The sequence below is a fragment of the Dermacentor silvarum genome, chromosome 10 (genome assembly GCF_013339745.2).
Source record: "Dermacentor silvarum isolate Dsil-2018 chromosome 10, BIME_Dsil_1.4, whole genome shotgun sequence".
NCBI lineage: Eukaryota > Metazoa > Arthropoda > Arachnida > Ixodida > Ixodidae > Dermacentor > Dermacentor silvarum.
In genome coordinates this window covers 137988709-138003206 of record NC_051163.1, presented here as the reverse complement: position 1 = coordinate 138003206, position 14498 = coordinate 137988709, and the positions used below count along the sequence as shown (strand labels likewise).

Here is a 14498-nt window from a genome sequence, read left to right as displayed (position 1 = left end):
AAGAAAGTCGACGGGAAAGCAACGCCCGGAAGCTCTAAGCATCGCGCGCGCATGCGAACACGTGGGTTTCGTATCCCACCTGCGGCCCGTTCTATTTTTTTCTGCTTTTTTGTTTTGGTGCTCTTTCATTTCCATTTGTCATTTCTAGATTTAAATTGAAAACAACCATTTCACCCTATCCTTTCCTTGGTGTCATTGACTGTTGCATTTTGTATGACTGTGACTTACAAAAATTTGGCTCCTCTTTTCCCCTTCTTTTATACAGTATGTAACGTCCCCGTAGAAAACAGCGATTCATTCAAATACTTAGGCGTCACACGACGTGACATTGCGTACGTTTGTTTCCAACATGACATAATTCGTGAATAAAATGCTAAGATTTGTAAAACAGAACTTGCCGCATGCTCCCGAACATGTAAGGCTGCTCGGGAGCATGCCGTTGTAGCATCTTCAAAACAGCAATCTTTACAAAAAACTTATCACACCTAAGTTAGAATAATCGTCCCCCATGTGGAACCCGCATCACGTATATCTGACAAACGCCCTCGAATCTGTTCAAAACCGTGCGGTTAGGTAAATTCAATGTAATCATTCATATCAGGCTAGTGTAACGGCCATCGAAGCTGAATCATCCTTGTGAACCCTTGCTCCTCGCCGCTGCATTTCCAACGAAACTGTTTCACGCGTTCTTTTAAATCCCCATCGAACACACAGGGTGCATAGCGCTACCTGCTCGCATTTCTCACCGCACCAGCCATGCTCTCCAAGTTGCCAGACCACGTGCGCATACTGCCACATTTGCTGCTTCATTCTTTCACCGCGCAGCTACAGAACGGAACAGCCTTTCCAACGATGTCACCGCGATCACCTGCCCGAGTCACATATTGAAAGCCATCATGGTGCCGTTCACTAAACATGTTTATATTGTTAAAAGTTAGGAAATTCGAATATCAGCTAAATCACTTCTTTAAAACCATCCACAGTGTCGCTTAGCAGACTGACGACATCTGCGAAACGCTGACGTTTGAGATCGTCAAAGCTCATTCCCTCTCAATGTGACAATTTGAATACGTCTTATCCGGATGCAATTATTAGAATTAAATATATTTTGCCGGCTTGCCTGACGCCATGACTGACGAAATAATTTTGCTTTGCTTATTGCAGTCCTTAAGGCGAAGCAACGAGTCTTTTTGATGGTAACCGAGCTCTATATCTAAGATATATCTGGTCGCAATTTGAATGACAAAATTTTTGAATTCCGAGACATTTATAAATGTGCACACTTTAGACGTGAAAGTGGTTAAGGAGACCTGGTTTGTCGTGTCTGACTGTCGAATGTATTGGTAAGCTCAGAACACACGACGCTCGAAACAAAGCAGCACTTTCAGTAGTAGAATTTGTCTCACTGGGCATTTTAATGAAATTTGATACAGCCGTTTTTCTGTGGGTCTTTTTTTTTCTTTTACGCATAATTTGTGCTATACAAACAGGCCAAGACGGAATCACTACATTGTTCAACACCATGGCAATCGGCGCTGAGAAGTCACACACTTTGACCATTTTATGCAGTGCACGCAACAAGCAGGGAGAAAGTCCTCCGTTGCCATGTCATAAATCTGCCGTTGAAACTGCCGGAGAAGAAGATAAAAGGGAACCTGCGACCCTTTTTTCCCCAAGACGTTCCCCTGTCTCCCTTTTTTTTCGGGGGGGGGGGGGGGCAACATCCTTTTTGTGGTGTTTTCATGTACTTTGTCGCTGGCATCGCGCCATCAGATGCACTCTTACAGGACATTGTTGCGCTCCTGGCGAACTCCTGGTCAGTCGAACCACTGGTGCTCTTACTCTTTGAGGTCTTAAATGTCACCGCCGCTTGGTGCCGGCCCATTTCCCCTGTTAGCCCATTCCCTGAGGAGGTGGCTATCAATTTGTTCGCCTCTTTCTGAGCTCTTCCAAGGCCATTCTTTTCAGAGGCAGACTTCATCTATACCACTGCTCGGCCAAATCACTCTCGGCTCCCCATTGTCCTTCTGCACCAAGGGCGCTCCATTGCTGAGTGGTCGCCTTTTCTCTATTCTGTTTGTTTGTTTTTACTTCATACATTAACAATGTCGTTATTAACTATCACATGAAAGACTTAATGTTTTTGGAATATTTTTTACACGAAAGCTCTACAAAGAAGTTGCTACAGCAGGGTGCCTATATTGCTGGCGATGACCTTGGCGTTAACCGGTACGGTCACGAAGCATTTACTCGGAATCTAGAAAACGATATAAAAACGTAGAAGAGTACGTAGTGGCAAAGTGTGCGCACGATGTTGAGATATGTATGCTAATTGTCAGCCGGTCATGCCAGCCAGGCCCTCTCTAGAAAATTTTGTAATTCATTGAAAGTCGTCTGTGCATATGTAGGGTAATAAAGTGTCATTTGCTTCGACAAACTGCTATTTTATTGTACGAGCACCACAAGGTGGTGCTATTCTAACTCAGTAGTAGCTCGTTCATGCAGCTTCTTGTTAAAGAAAAAATTATTTGAGAACACGTTTCAGAAATGACGAGTACAGAGATCCCTGGTTTTCAATGATACCATCGTATGTGGCAGTACTGGTTCCAGGGGTCCCATTGCATTCTATGTCAAAAGCGTGAAAGGCACCCTCAGATGCGTGTTGTAGGGTGTCCGGTATGCTTTTTGCATATATGCAATCCACTGGGGCACCTGTAATGAACACCGCCAAAGACGTGCGCATAAATACAATCCTTTAAAAGCGGATATGCATGCATTTGCGATTTCTGAAACAAGCTTTTTCAGATCCCTCTATTCTTTACAAGCATAGACAAAGCTGCATCAATCTCACAATTTCTGAAAGAGGCACTTCTAATGCTGGAAAACATGTATAATTATTGGCCATATCAATAAAAATGCCATATGAGTAATAAACATAAGCATCATTGAAATGCTTATATTTTACCAAAGTTGACAAAAATTCGAATAACGCAGAACTGAATAAATTAAGAAATTAGTTTTTAGCCGCAACGCAAAATTGGTTTGCGCCTACTCAGCTCCAGCTTTTACGCTTAAGTGGTGACGGCATGGCAAAGGGTGACACCGAGTCTGAGACTAACATCCCCGTAACTACACTGATTTTAAAGAGATCAGCCTTCATAGGGTACTTTCTGGGGGCCAACCTGTTACCAACCGTTTTTCCACCAACCTGGATCACATGGTCGAATGGGTAGAGCCTCAAGCTGCTGTGTTGGGAGAACAGCGTTCCAAACCAACTGTCGACCGACTTGGGTCAGTGGTTATGTGGCATGTGTAACTATGTATCACTCTTCAACAAGCCTCTTTCATGGCGACATGGGTCAACTGGGGTATGTGGCATGGGGTATGCACCGCTCTTCAATGAATGGCGTTTTAGAATTAGGGGCCCAAGACTCTGGGTCACCAAGCCGTGTTGGGTAGGCTGTCCTTGGCATTAGAGGAGCAGCAGAGTTTGAGAATTGGGTCAAACGCAGACAGATTTGGGTCGAGCGCTCGGGACACCGCAGTGGGGAAAATGAAGAGGTGCTTGAAAGCAAAAAAAAATGCATTGCCCTTCCACTACTGTGAAGATGGAAGCCAGCGAAGCTGTGACTTTCACTTAATTTCTTTAAAGACTCTCTTCGGGGTATTACATAAGGGGTGGGTTACAAAGAATATGAGATACAAAGAATATCAAATGTTACAAGGCATAATGCGAGGCAATTTCTTCTATGAAAGCAGATAAGCAGGGTATAGAAACGATGTTGTGCGCAAAGCCGTTCCAGTCTTTGGCTGTTTGAGGGGAAAAAGAAGATGCAAAGGTGGACGAGCTACGTTTAAGGAATGTCCTATGCGATGGGATATGCGTGATGGTGGCAATGTATATGGTACACGATTGAGTACGCTGTGGTAGAATTTGTGAAATAATGATAAGCTGGCAAATAAACGGCGGTGGGAAAGGGTTTGTAGCCAGATTCCGCTTTTAACGAAGTTACACTGACATCGTATGAAAAGGCGGAGTGAATGAACCGGATGGCCCGATTCTGAAATGCCTCAAGGGCGGTAATGAGGAAAGTCTGCCGAGGGCTCCAAATGGCTGATGCGTATTCTAGTTAGGGTCGTATTAGTGCCTTATAAGATAATAGTTTCACATGTTGCGGTGCGTTTGTGATTTGTTAGCTGAAGAGATAACGTTAGTCACTTGCACGTGCACACCAGTCCAGATCATTTGAGACGGAAATACCCAGGTACTTACTATTGTTTGCACACTCAATTTGTTCGTTAGTGATTTCGTATTGAAATACCAAGGGGTTAGAACGACAAGAGCACGACATTGCTTTACATTTGGTAGGGTTTAGGACCATTAACCAACGTTGACACCAATTTTGAATGTTATTAAGTCTTCCTGAAGGGCGATTTGATCATTATTGCTAATAACTGAGCGGTAAATGACACAATCACCAGCGTACATGCAGATTTTGCACGAAACGTGTAATGGTAGATCATTACTGTATATTAAAAATAGGAGGGGGCCTAATACAGAGCCCTGGGGGACGCCTGACGTTACGGGTAGGGGCTCAGAAGTATTGTTATTGACATACACCAACTGCATGCTATTAGTAAGGAATTATCCGAGCCATGTTAAAACTGCAGGATGTAGATTTCACCGAGAAAGTTTTAGGAGCAGTCGTTGGTGAGCTACTTTGTCGAATGCTTTTGCGAAGGTAAGGAAAATTGCGTCGGTTTTTATGTTAATATCGAGATTTGAGTGTAGATTGTGAAGAAAAATAGCCAATTGCGTTTCGCAAGTTAGGAGCGCTTGCGCAATCCGTCCTGGGATTGGTCAAAGGAATTGTTAGTATCAAGGAAGTTAACTATATGGGTGTACATGACATGTTCTATTACCTTTCAGGGCACCGACGTGATGGAAATGCGGTGGTAGTCCAAAGGCAAACTTTTATTGCCCGATTTGTAGACTGGAACGATCTTGCTCATGTTACACTATTTCGGGAGATTTCCAGAAGACAGTGACTGTGAAAACAACAATGTTAGGCATGCCGCAGGGATGATCTTAGTGTTTTTTTTTTAAACTTCGATGTGATTTTGTCGAGACCTGCGAATGACGAAAGTTTAATATTATCTATTATATTTGAAATTCTATGTATCGAGAAAGTGGTAGCCGGCATTGCATGTAGAGACGGCGCAAGAAACGTAAGTAAGGGAGTGTCTGGTTCTTTAGGGAACACTGCAGAAAAAGCTGTATGAAATGTGTTAGCAATGTCTGAGTCTGATAAGATTTCACCCGGCTCATTCGGCAAGGAGATATTGCGTCATGACAGCGGGACAGCGTACCAGACTAAATGTTACGAGCGGCGCAAAATTTACCACGCAGCCTTCGCATAACTACAACTGCCGCCAAAATCAAACGATAGCGACTGTCGTTGCTTAGTTATTTTCAATAAGTTACAATCTATTTTCATTTTATTGTAATTTCCCCCCTATGTAATGCCCCCACTGGGCCTTTAGGGTGATTGAATAAAAAAATCCCTCACAGAAAAGGGTGGGCCACTATGGTACATCAGTGCGTGAACTTAAATCCACAGGTTCAGAAATCAGCTTTTGCAAAGCTTTTCTGAAAATGGCGAAAGCTTGCACTAGGCCGTGCAAAGCTCAAGACACAGCGAAGCTGGCTGAAATTCCGACAACGTGCTCCAGCAGACCCGCTCCGTGAATGCGTCACTCTCTCATTATCTGTTTCTCTCTCCCGAGCTTTGCGCGCTCTTCTTCACCTCGCAGAGCACGAGAGCGTGCGAACGTGCCAGCTGAGGACGAAGACGACGACGCTCGAACGCAATCATGTGGTTCGCATAAATGAGTGCTCTGCAAGCGTGGCTGCATAGCCTAGTGGTTACGCGGGTTCGGCAAGAAAGTTTATTTTCTTTGATTTCCTTCTTCATTGCTGATGATGATAGTTTCTTGATACCAACCACAAATTACGGCTGGCTTAAACAGCTTCGCTGTTAATAAAGTATTTGGAAGTATCACGCGGCCGTTATCAGTTACGTATGCCATGCAGTCACCCAAGAAAACTCTGCATTACATAGAGTTTATATGCAGTAGACATGGGATACATCCTAAATTTGATGTGTTGCGCAATTTTAACGTTTCTTTCTTAATTACGAACTTTCAAAGAATAGTTGCATTATCCTTTTTCCGGCATTTTTATGCCTCAGACGCCCTGTGTCCTCGGTTAATTAAACGAGCAATTTTGATTATGTTTGGTAAAAGCAAAGGCCGGATGGGCCACAATGGGTGATGTGTAGTTCAATGGAGGTGAGCTAATTGCGTCATTTTGAGTAAATTAGGCATGCGAGCTCTCCGTAGCGTCATGAGTGTATACTACCAACGCGCCGAATTTACACTACTTGCGTGGTAGAACTGCAAATGTGACTGAGATCAAAGTTAGCGAATGTGGTGCGACGGCTAGGGCAAATCCGTGTGCGAAGTGAAATGCATGTGGACCAAATAGAGCTTTGCAAGACATCGTTTAGCAAGTGCTTGAAAGCGCTATGTGACCATTTTACGCTATGTTTTCCAGTGTCGAGAGGCAACTATGCTTTGCACAAGGTTTATATTTGGCGAATATAAGGGGCAGGTCATCAGCTATGTGCAGTAAAAAGTGTTTGGGTTATTATGGCCTCTGGAATAAATATCACCCGCTGTTTCAAACGAAACAGTCAATACAGGCAACGTTTTGCAGTGTTTCATGTTATTACATGGCAGTAGTGGCTTTCGCGTTGCGCCGCTAAGCCCAAGGACGCGGGTTAAAATGGCGGCCGCATCTCGATGGGGGCCTAATGGAAAAATGCTCCCATACCGAGCATTCAGTGCACGTTGAAAAACCCGAAGTGGTCAAAATTAATCCGGAGTCACCCACTACGGCGTGCCTCATAATGATATCGTGGTTTTGGCGCGTAAAACTGTGAAAATAAATGTTTGAATTACACGTCACTCAGCCTGTTCTTACAGCTGCTCGAACGCTAAAACTTCCGTGGAAATTGGGTTCTGATTCTGCAACGTCGCACAAGTCTGCTGTAACTGTTTTCTTTTCTTTTCTTACTTTTTTTTTACTTGGTCAACCTGAAAAAGAATCGTAGTGTTGTTTTTATAAATTTCGACTCCCCTCCATTTCTATGCATCATTTCTATCTCTCTCTCGGCTTGAGTAACTCGTGGTCTCCCTCATCTCACAACAACAAATTTAATACTGAAAACTAGTGATAGCGCCAAACGACACGAACGACACAGAGACGGACAAGTGCTGTATATCTTCTCTGTGTCGTTTCGCGCTGTCAATAGTTTTCAGTATGGATTACCAATGCGCCTAACGTACCGTTCTTTTCATCTTCCTGTTCTCTCGAAAATCTTTTTACCGAGTAACAATAAATTTAACATGAGAACTTATTATTACGACCATGAATGTCGGTGTAGTAGTATTGCTGCCGTAGAGAAGTGGCATGTATAACGTGTACGTATATTGTGCCGCAAGCAGGGTTCTTCTCTCGCCCTTCGTTTTAGGCACGCCGTGCCATCGAGCGTCGTCCACCGCGAACTCAGTGCTTAGAGCATGCGTGAATATTAATTCGGACAAGATTCTCTCGATTTAAGCTACGTGCCTCGATTCGGCACTGCACCGGAGCAATCTGTAAGGATTTTTTTTAAATTATTGAAGAGCTGAACATATTGCCAGCTGCGTTTCTTCATACTATATACCGCTTGATTACTGTGGATACCTTACTTTTTCTTTGTTGCACAATAGCTCACGACTGATAGCTACAATAAAGAATGACGTGCACGTCTTATCCAGATTTCGCGGTCGTTGGTAGGGGGGCGTTAACGTGTTCGATTGCACCGTTTAAAAGCTAGCTGCATGTGGTTGAAGGCGAGCTACCTGGCGCCGACTGCTGTCCGTAATAGACGCGCTTTGTTTTCTTTGTTGGGCACAAGATTAGATCCTTTCTTTTTCTGCATCGTCCACTGACTTCGTGCGTATTCGTGACAATATATAGTGGCCCCTAGTTTGTTGTCCAAGCCGTTCAATAAAGATTGAGACATACCCAATTGCCCGTACCCACTGATACAAGATGGCGTCAGAGAGGTTAATTGAAGAGCACTACATATCCAGCGTCAAATGACCCAAGTTGGTCCGACTCGGTTCACTCGGCGCAGCATCCGTTAGATAAAATCTAGTCTTTTCGTGTGCATGTGGCTTTTCTGGCGATATTTTTTATTTTGCTGATTCGTCAATTTCAATGCACAGATCTAAATCGAGCCATAATATGTCACATGTCACCTGACTAACACTTTGAGCAGTCCATGTTCCTGCACAGCTAAATAAATAAGAAAACTTGGAAGATAGATAAACCGCTTATTTAACAAAAACACTGGATGTTCAATGTTACAACAGAAAATAAGCAAAATTAAACAGCTTAAGTACAGGCTTCTTATGTTAGCATATACATGATGAATAGAGGAGCAGGTATACCAATCGATGTCTTGTAGGAAACAGCATTCACAATGCTAGATTTCGCTTAAGAACCCTGAAAAGAAACTCACTCTTCGTTAATTAATCTTCAGCTTTGACTTACTCCCCGCGTTCAACTGCTTAGCAACCTGCTTTTTTGCTATGTATTCTTTAAAGTCTCAGGAGGCAGATGGTGGAATGTTGTAACGTTATCTGAAAAGACTACAGCATGTATATGGGCGTAAATTACATATGCAATTAAGAAAAAGCGCAATTGCCTCCAACGGGCATTGCAAAATGTCCTCAGTGACTATATTGCGGGGCGGAAAATGAAGCCGTCAGTTATGTCTATTTAATAAATGTCGAGGTTATTTGGGAAATTTTTCGAAACCTCGCCAGGGGGGTGAATTTTCCTATACCTCCCATTGGTTCTCCTATAGCAGACGCTCAGTCGACGCTAGCGGCAAGGCGCTCTTCAGTTAGGTCCTAGCGGATGGATGACAGTACAACGGTGGCGAAAAAAAACTAAAGGAGAAGAAAAGCGGCGTGATTTTTTTTTTTTTTTTTACTCTCCGCTTTCGCTATAGCACTTTTTTTCTTCCTTTTTTTATGATAACGTTGTCCGCTCGTTTCTCCTTTCCCGCTGAACTTTCCTAACCCTCTCCCATGCCTCGCGCAATGGTCTCTTTTTTTTATTTCTTTAGCTGACCGCGGCGCTTTCTTTTCTTTGTCGCGGGCGTTATCAGACTAACCGCCGGACCGAAGCGCGCGCTCCGAACTCCTCCTCTTCTGTCCAGCCGTGCCATTCGTGCTGCGGGCTTGTGCGCAGTGGATTCTTTTTGCGTTTTCATGCACGCAGTCGCGTTCATTATTACAATCAAGCAAGCATGTGCCCAAATTGTATTTAAAAAATAATTCTACTTACAACATAGCAGTTGTTTGGACTTACTTTATTGTGTTCGTTTGTGAAAACCAGAAATGGAGCAGGCAGTGCCACACACTATAGAGAGAGAGAGAGAGAGAGAGAGAGAAACTTTAATAGATAAAATAAAATTTTAGGTCCCGTGGTTGGGGCCCCTAGTCCAGGGCTCCACAAGCACGAGCGGCTCGCTGGGCTTGGTCCAGGAGAGTCAGTTGGCTGTCCCGATCCTCGTCCGCAAACCGCGCCTCCCACTGCCTGTTAAAATCTTGTGTTTTTAATAGTGTGGAGTTTATATGTGTTGGTCTGTTTAGGCACATCCACGTGATGTGCGGTAACGTTGGCGCGTCGCCACACACCGGCCATTCGTCAGTGTATCGTGCTTGGTGAATACGGCTAAGTGTATGTAGATTTGGGTATGTGTGTGTTTGAAGTCGGCGCCAATTCCTCGCCTGTTGACTGTTTAACTTTGGGTGGGGGCGTCCAAATTGCCTCCGCTCCTGTCTTTGGTGTTCGAGGATGTCGCGCGGTGTAGAGGGAGGCTCGTCACTGGGTCGGTTCGCAGCTCGGATGCTTAGCACGCGAGCAAGCCGGTCCGCCCTTGTGTTGCCCTCCATGCCCTCGTGTGCGGGGCACCAAGTGATGTTGTGGAATCCGGTAATTTGACTCCCTAGAATTTTTAGTACTAAGCGCGGCGCCGTCCCGGAGATATACAGGCGACAGGCGGTTTGTGAGTCCGTGAGTATGGCAGCAGATACGTCCCTATTCTCCGCGTCCCTAATTGCAAGTGTAATCGCTGCGGCTTCTGCTGTGCTGGCAGATTTTGCCCGGACCGATGCAGCTATCACACGATTTTGGTTCGTGGCTACCACCGTGTACACACTATAGAATGCAACAAAACGCGGATGGTGTTTCATCTACGCACATGTAAAAAAAAAAAACATTTATTGTAATTGTTCTAATGGCCAATGCACAGAATAGCTTCTCACGGCCTGCTTCTCGCTCGGTTCATAAACTCCACCTCCGTGAAGTGCGCCGAGCATATTCTGCGGTTGTTGACCTTGTCTCTGGGCAAACCCATTAGGTCCACCCTTCCATCGTAGGTTAAAAACGCTTCCATCCTGAAGAACAGTGCAGATCATAAATTATAACATCGCAGTTGGAACATGCAAAACTGAGCTCGTTTCGCGTCGCGGCAGAGTACTAGTTGTGATATGTCAACCTTAATTCTCAGAAACGCACTTTTAAACGATGGCGACCAATTAGCTAGAAATAAGTACAAATTAAGCGCACACCTACACAAGTGTTTCTTACGATACGCACAGGTGGTACTATATTTATGAGGATTTTTATGTTCGCGGCTTGTGGCATAACGATTTACTGCATTGTTGTGGTGTTTTAAAATCAGCTAGCTGCTGCCTCACCACCGGACAGCCATGCACGACTGCGCACCATTACTATCACAAATAAAAACCGGGAAGTAAACTGCACAGTACTCACCTGTTGTCTTTAGGGATGCGGTAGAATTTCACGTCGCATGGCTCACTTCGTCTTGATGTGTTCGCACACCATTGAACCACACACGAACAGCGACAGTTGCGAGACATTGGGGGGAAAAGCCGACAAACGTGCAACGGTAGGGTACCACACGGACCACACTGCTAGCGCGGAAGGCGAAAACCGCAAAACTGACCGCATAATGCCAGAAAAAAAATTGCTGCCGTTTTGGCCGTTATCAGCACGGCTGACGACGAGCGCGGGCCGCGCCAGGCGCGCCGCCGATAGTTGAAGGGACCCGCCGTGGTTGCTCGCAGTGGCTATGGTGTTGGGCTGCTGAGCACGAGGTCGCGGGATCGAATCCCGGCCACGGCGGCCGCAATTCGATGGGGGCGAAATGCGAAAACACCCGTGTACTAAGATTTAGGTGCACGTTAAAGAACCCCAGGTGGTCTAAATTTCCGGAGTGCCCCACTACGGCGTGCCTCATAATCAGATCGTGGTTTTGGCACGTAAAACCCCATAATTTAGTTTTTTGATAGTTGAAGGCGAGAGAGAACTGACAAAGTTGAGAGGGTTGACAATAAAAAAAGGAAAAGCGATTTTGGTTTCGCATCCATCTCATGGATGACGCTGCAATTCGCGTGGACAAAAAACCAGCGGAGTTTCCGAGGCCTGACCTCGCTCGATACGTGCGCCGCATACCGCTCAGTTTTTACCCAAAGTTCATAAATTTGCCTTGTGTGCTTCGGTATAAAACTGTGCCTTGATGCAAAGCTATCTGTGTGTGTGCGTAAACATTCATGCTACCTGCATAATTTCAGCTAAATAAAGGAAGGAAAGAGTGGAGAAGGAAAGGCAGGGAGGCTAACCAGTTCAGCACAACCGGTTTGCTACCCTACACATGGGAGTGGGATGAGGGGGAATGAAAGATGGGGAGGAGAGAGAGCACACAGCACAGCACACACATCGTCAGTCACAGTCTGCCACTCTTGCCTGGTACGTGACATCACTCTCACAGCCGCTTGTCCGAGCCCGTTTCTTTTAAAAACCTAAGTAGTCCCTTCGTCGCCTTCAGCTGCGATGTCTTCAAATCAAATCAAATCAAATAAAAATTTATTCCAACATACAACAGTTGTTGAGACCGTGGACAAAAAGCCAGCAAGGCTTGACGTGGTCCATGGCACCGTTTTAAAGGCAGCAGCAAAACAACAAAGGATAAACACAGTCTAACACAAGAAAATAGAAAAGGATAATGTCCACACTAATAACTGTGAAGCCATTATCAGGATTACCATGAAGAAGTAAAGCACATAATGTAAATCATATGACATACATATTGAGTATTTTTTTGGAACTACAGCTAGTACTTGCAAAATACATCACAAAAAACAATAAACAGAAACTTAACAACAGTAAAAAAAATGCAACACTATATACACAAGATTTATACAAAACCTTTTATGGGACACAATGTATGTAATAGTTCATACAGCTTTATATACAAAAGGTCTTGATACACATGTAGTACAAAGGCAAAACAAAAATAATTATTATACAGGAAATACACCGGATCAAAGAAAGAACGTTTGCATACACACTTGTATTTAGATACATACTTATACTAGCATAAAACAATAAAGCATTATGTTATGTTTGCCTTGTTTAAATGGTAAGGTAGTCGAAAACGTAGCATTTGATAGGTACAATTTGTTCTAGGCCTCGGTAATTCCCACATTTCCGAGCTCCTTGTATTGACCGTTTTATGCTTTGGTACCAAGTTAGATATACGTTTTAAGGTGTCGTTGCTTTTTTTAATACTGGTCGTATAGCTTCATATTCACATGTTTTCGTAAATGTGTTCACATGTGTTTTCGTAATGTGTTCAATGTGTTCAATGTGTTTTCGTAAATGTATTCACATGTTTTCATATGTTTATTCCCCTTCTGTGTCTACGCATTCTGATGGTCTAGTCAAAATATCTAAGAGTAAGGCTACCGACTCGTTGAGGCTTCTTGAAATTAGTGTGCCTTCATTACAGGCAACGTAACGTGTCATCCCTGTAAGATGGTGAAACGCAGTGGTGAAGTAAAGCGTGCATGCTTGGCCCACATTCGATGCAGCCTTCACTGGCTAATGGCCGAACCGGTTATGACGAGTTTGTGTCGCGTGCAGGAGTGGGCTACGCAGCAGCGGTGATGTCCTTCTGGCTGAACTCGTACTACATCGTGGTGCTGGCCTGGTCCTTGTACTACATCTACTCGGCCCTGTCGTCGGACGTCCCCTGGCGCTCGTGCGACAACTGGTGGAACACGCAGAACTGCCGCTCCGAGTACGAGCAATACAACTGCTCGGTACAGCGGCCCGGTGGCTCCTGTCCCGATCCCAAGCTCATCAGGAGCCCCGTCAAGGAATACTGGGAGTAAGTGCTCCAGCCACTCAGTACAGCTTGTGTTTGGGCGCCCTGCTGCAGTGTGCTCTCCGGGACGAAGTGACGAGGTCGTCCTAATCGAGTGATTAAGACACCTGCAACACAAGATCTCATAATAATATTTACGATGACATTGAAAGAAAACAAATCACTTCGCAATAACTCGTTTCGTCATCATGGCGGCCGAAGACCAGGGGAAGATGGATATTTTACAGCAGTTCTGTGCGCTACGCAGTGGAAACAAAGTATAATTGCTACGTCGGAATGCGCACAGTAAGTAAGAAAAAAAATTCAGTTCCATTCCACTTTGTGATGGTGGATGGCCAGCGAGGCTCTGTATGTGGTGATTGACCGTTGCTCCGGTGAAACGTTCCAAGTTTGCGGGATCGGGGCAACATGGATGGTTCGCATTTCTTTACGCCTCGCGTTCCTGGCGGGCAGCAGGCCGGACGCGATCTCCTGGAACCTAGCCTATCACAGCTTCGCTTAAAAAAGAACTAGCTGTTGATCTGTTTCGTTATATTTGAGGTCGTAATTTTGACTGTATGGCGTTTACCGCGGGACTTCGTTTGCTGAATGCAGTAATGACGGGCCGTTTACAGCATACAAGTACCCGTCAATCACAACTACAAAAAACACCGCATTTCCACGGGGTGAATGATGATGAGTGGGCGAAGCTCCGGAGGGAATCATCGGTAAACCGTGAATCTTCCGTGTAATTCGCCCAGTCTCGCCGCACTAAATGGAACGATTCACTTCCACCAGTGACACGCGCCATATGTGACGTCATTCCTATTTTCTAACAGCACCCTTCATTATAATTGCACCATCCCCCGCTTAAGGGGACGCTAGCACAAACGCGTTAGAAACGTGCAGTACTCTCCAGTAAGGGGGAGAGGCCACAGCGTCTTACGCAGCCGTTTACACATGCCGGAACGTGCACCGGGTTTGCCGACGCCATCACATGACTGCTGAGAGAGTATAACCCCCGTATTCGTAAACGCTCCTCGACTTGATCTTGACTTCCCACCGCCTTCAACGTGTTTCGAACGCGCTGCCCAAGGCGGTGGCAAGTCAAGTTCAAGTCGAGGAGCATTTATGAATACGGGG

General features: G+C 45.0%; 1 protein-coding gene across 1 annotated transcript in view; it reads left to right on the top strand.

Moving 5' to 3' along the window:
* LOC119430985 (sodium- and chloride-dependent GABA transporter 1-like) overlaps positions 1-14498 on the top strand; it is a 515747-nt gene that overhangs the window by 442431 nt on the left and 58818 nt on the right. Inside the window, exon 3 of the mRNA XM_049657766.1 lies at positions 13133-13379. Coding sequence (XP_049513723.1) covers positions 13133-13379 — 247 coding nt within the window. The remainder of the gene's footprint in view (positions 1-13132; positions 13380-14498) is intronic.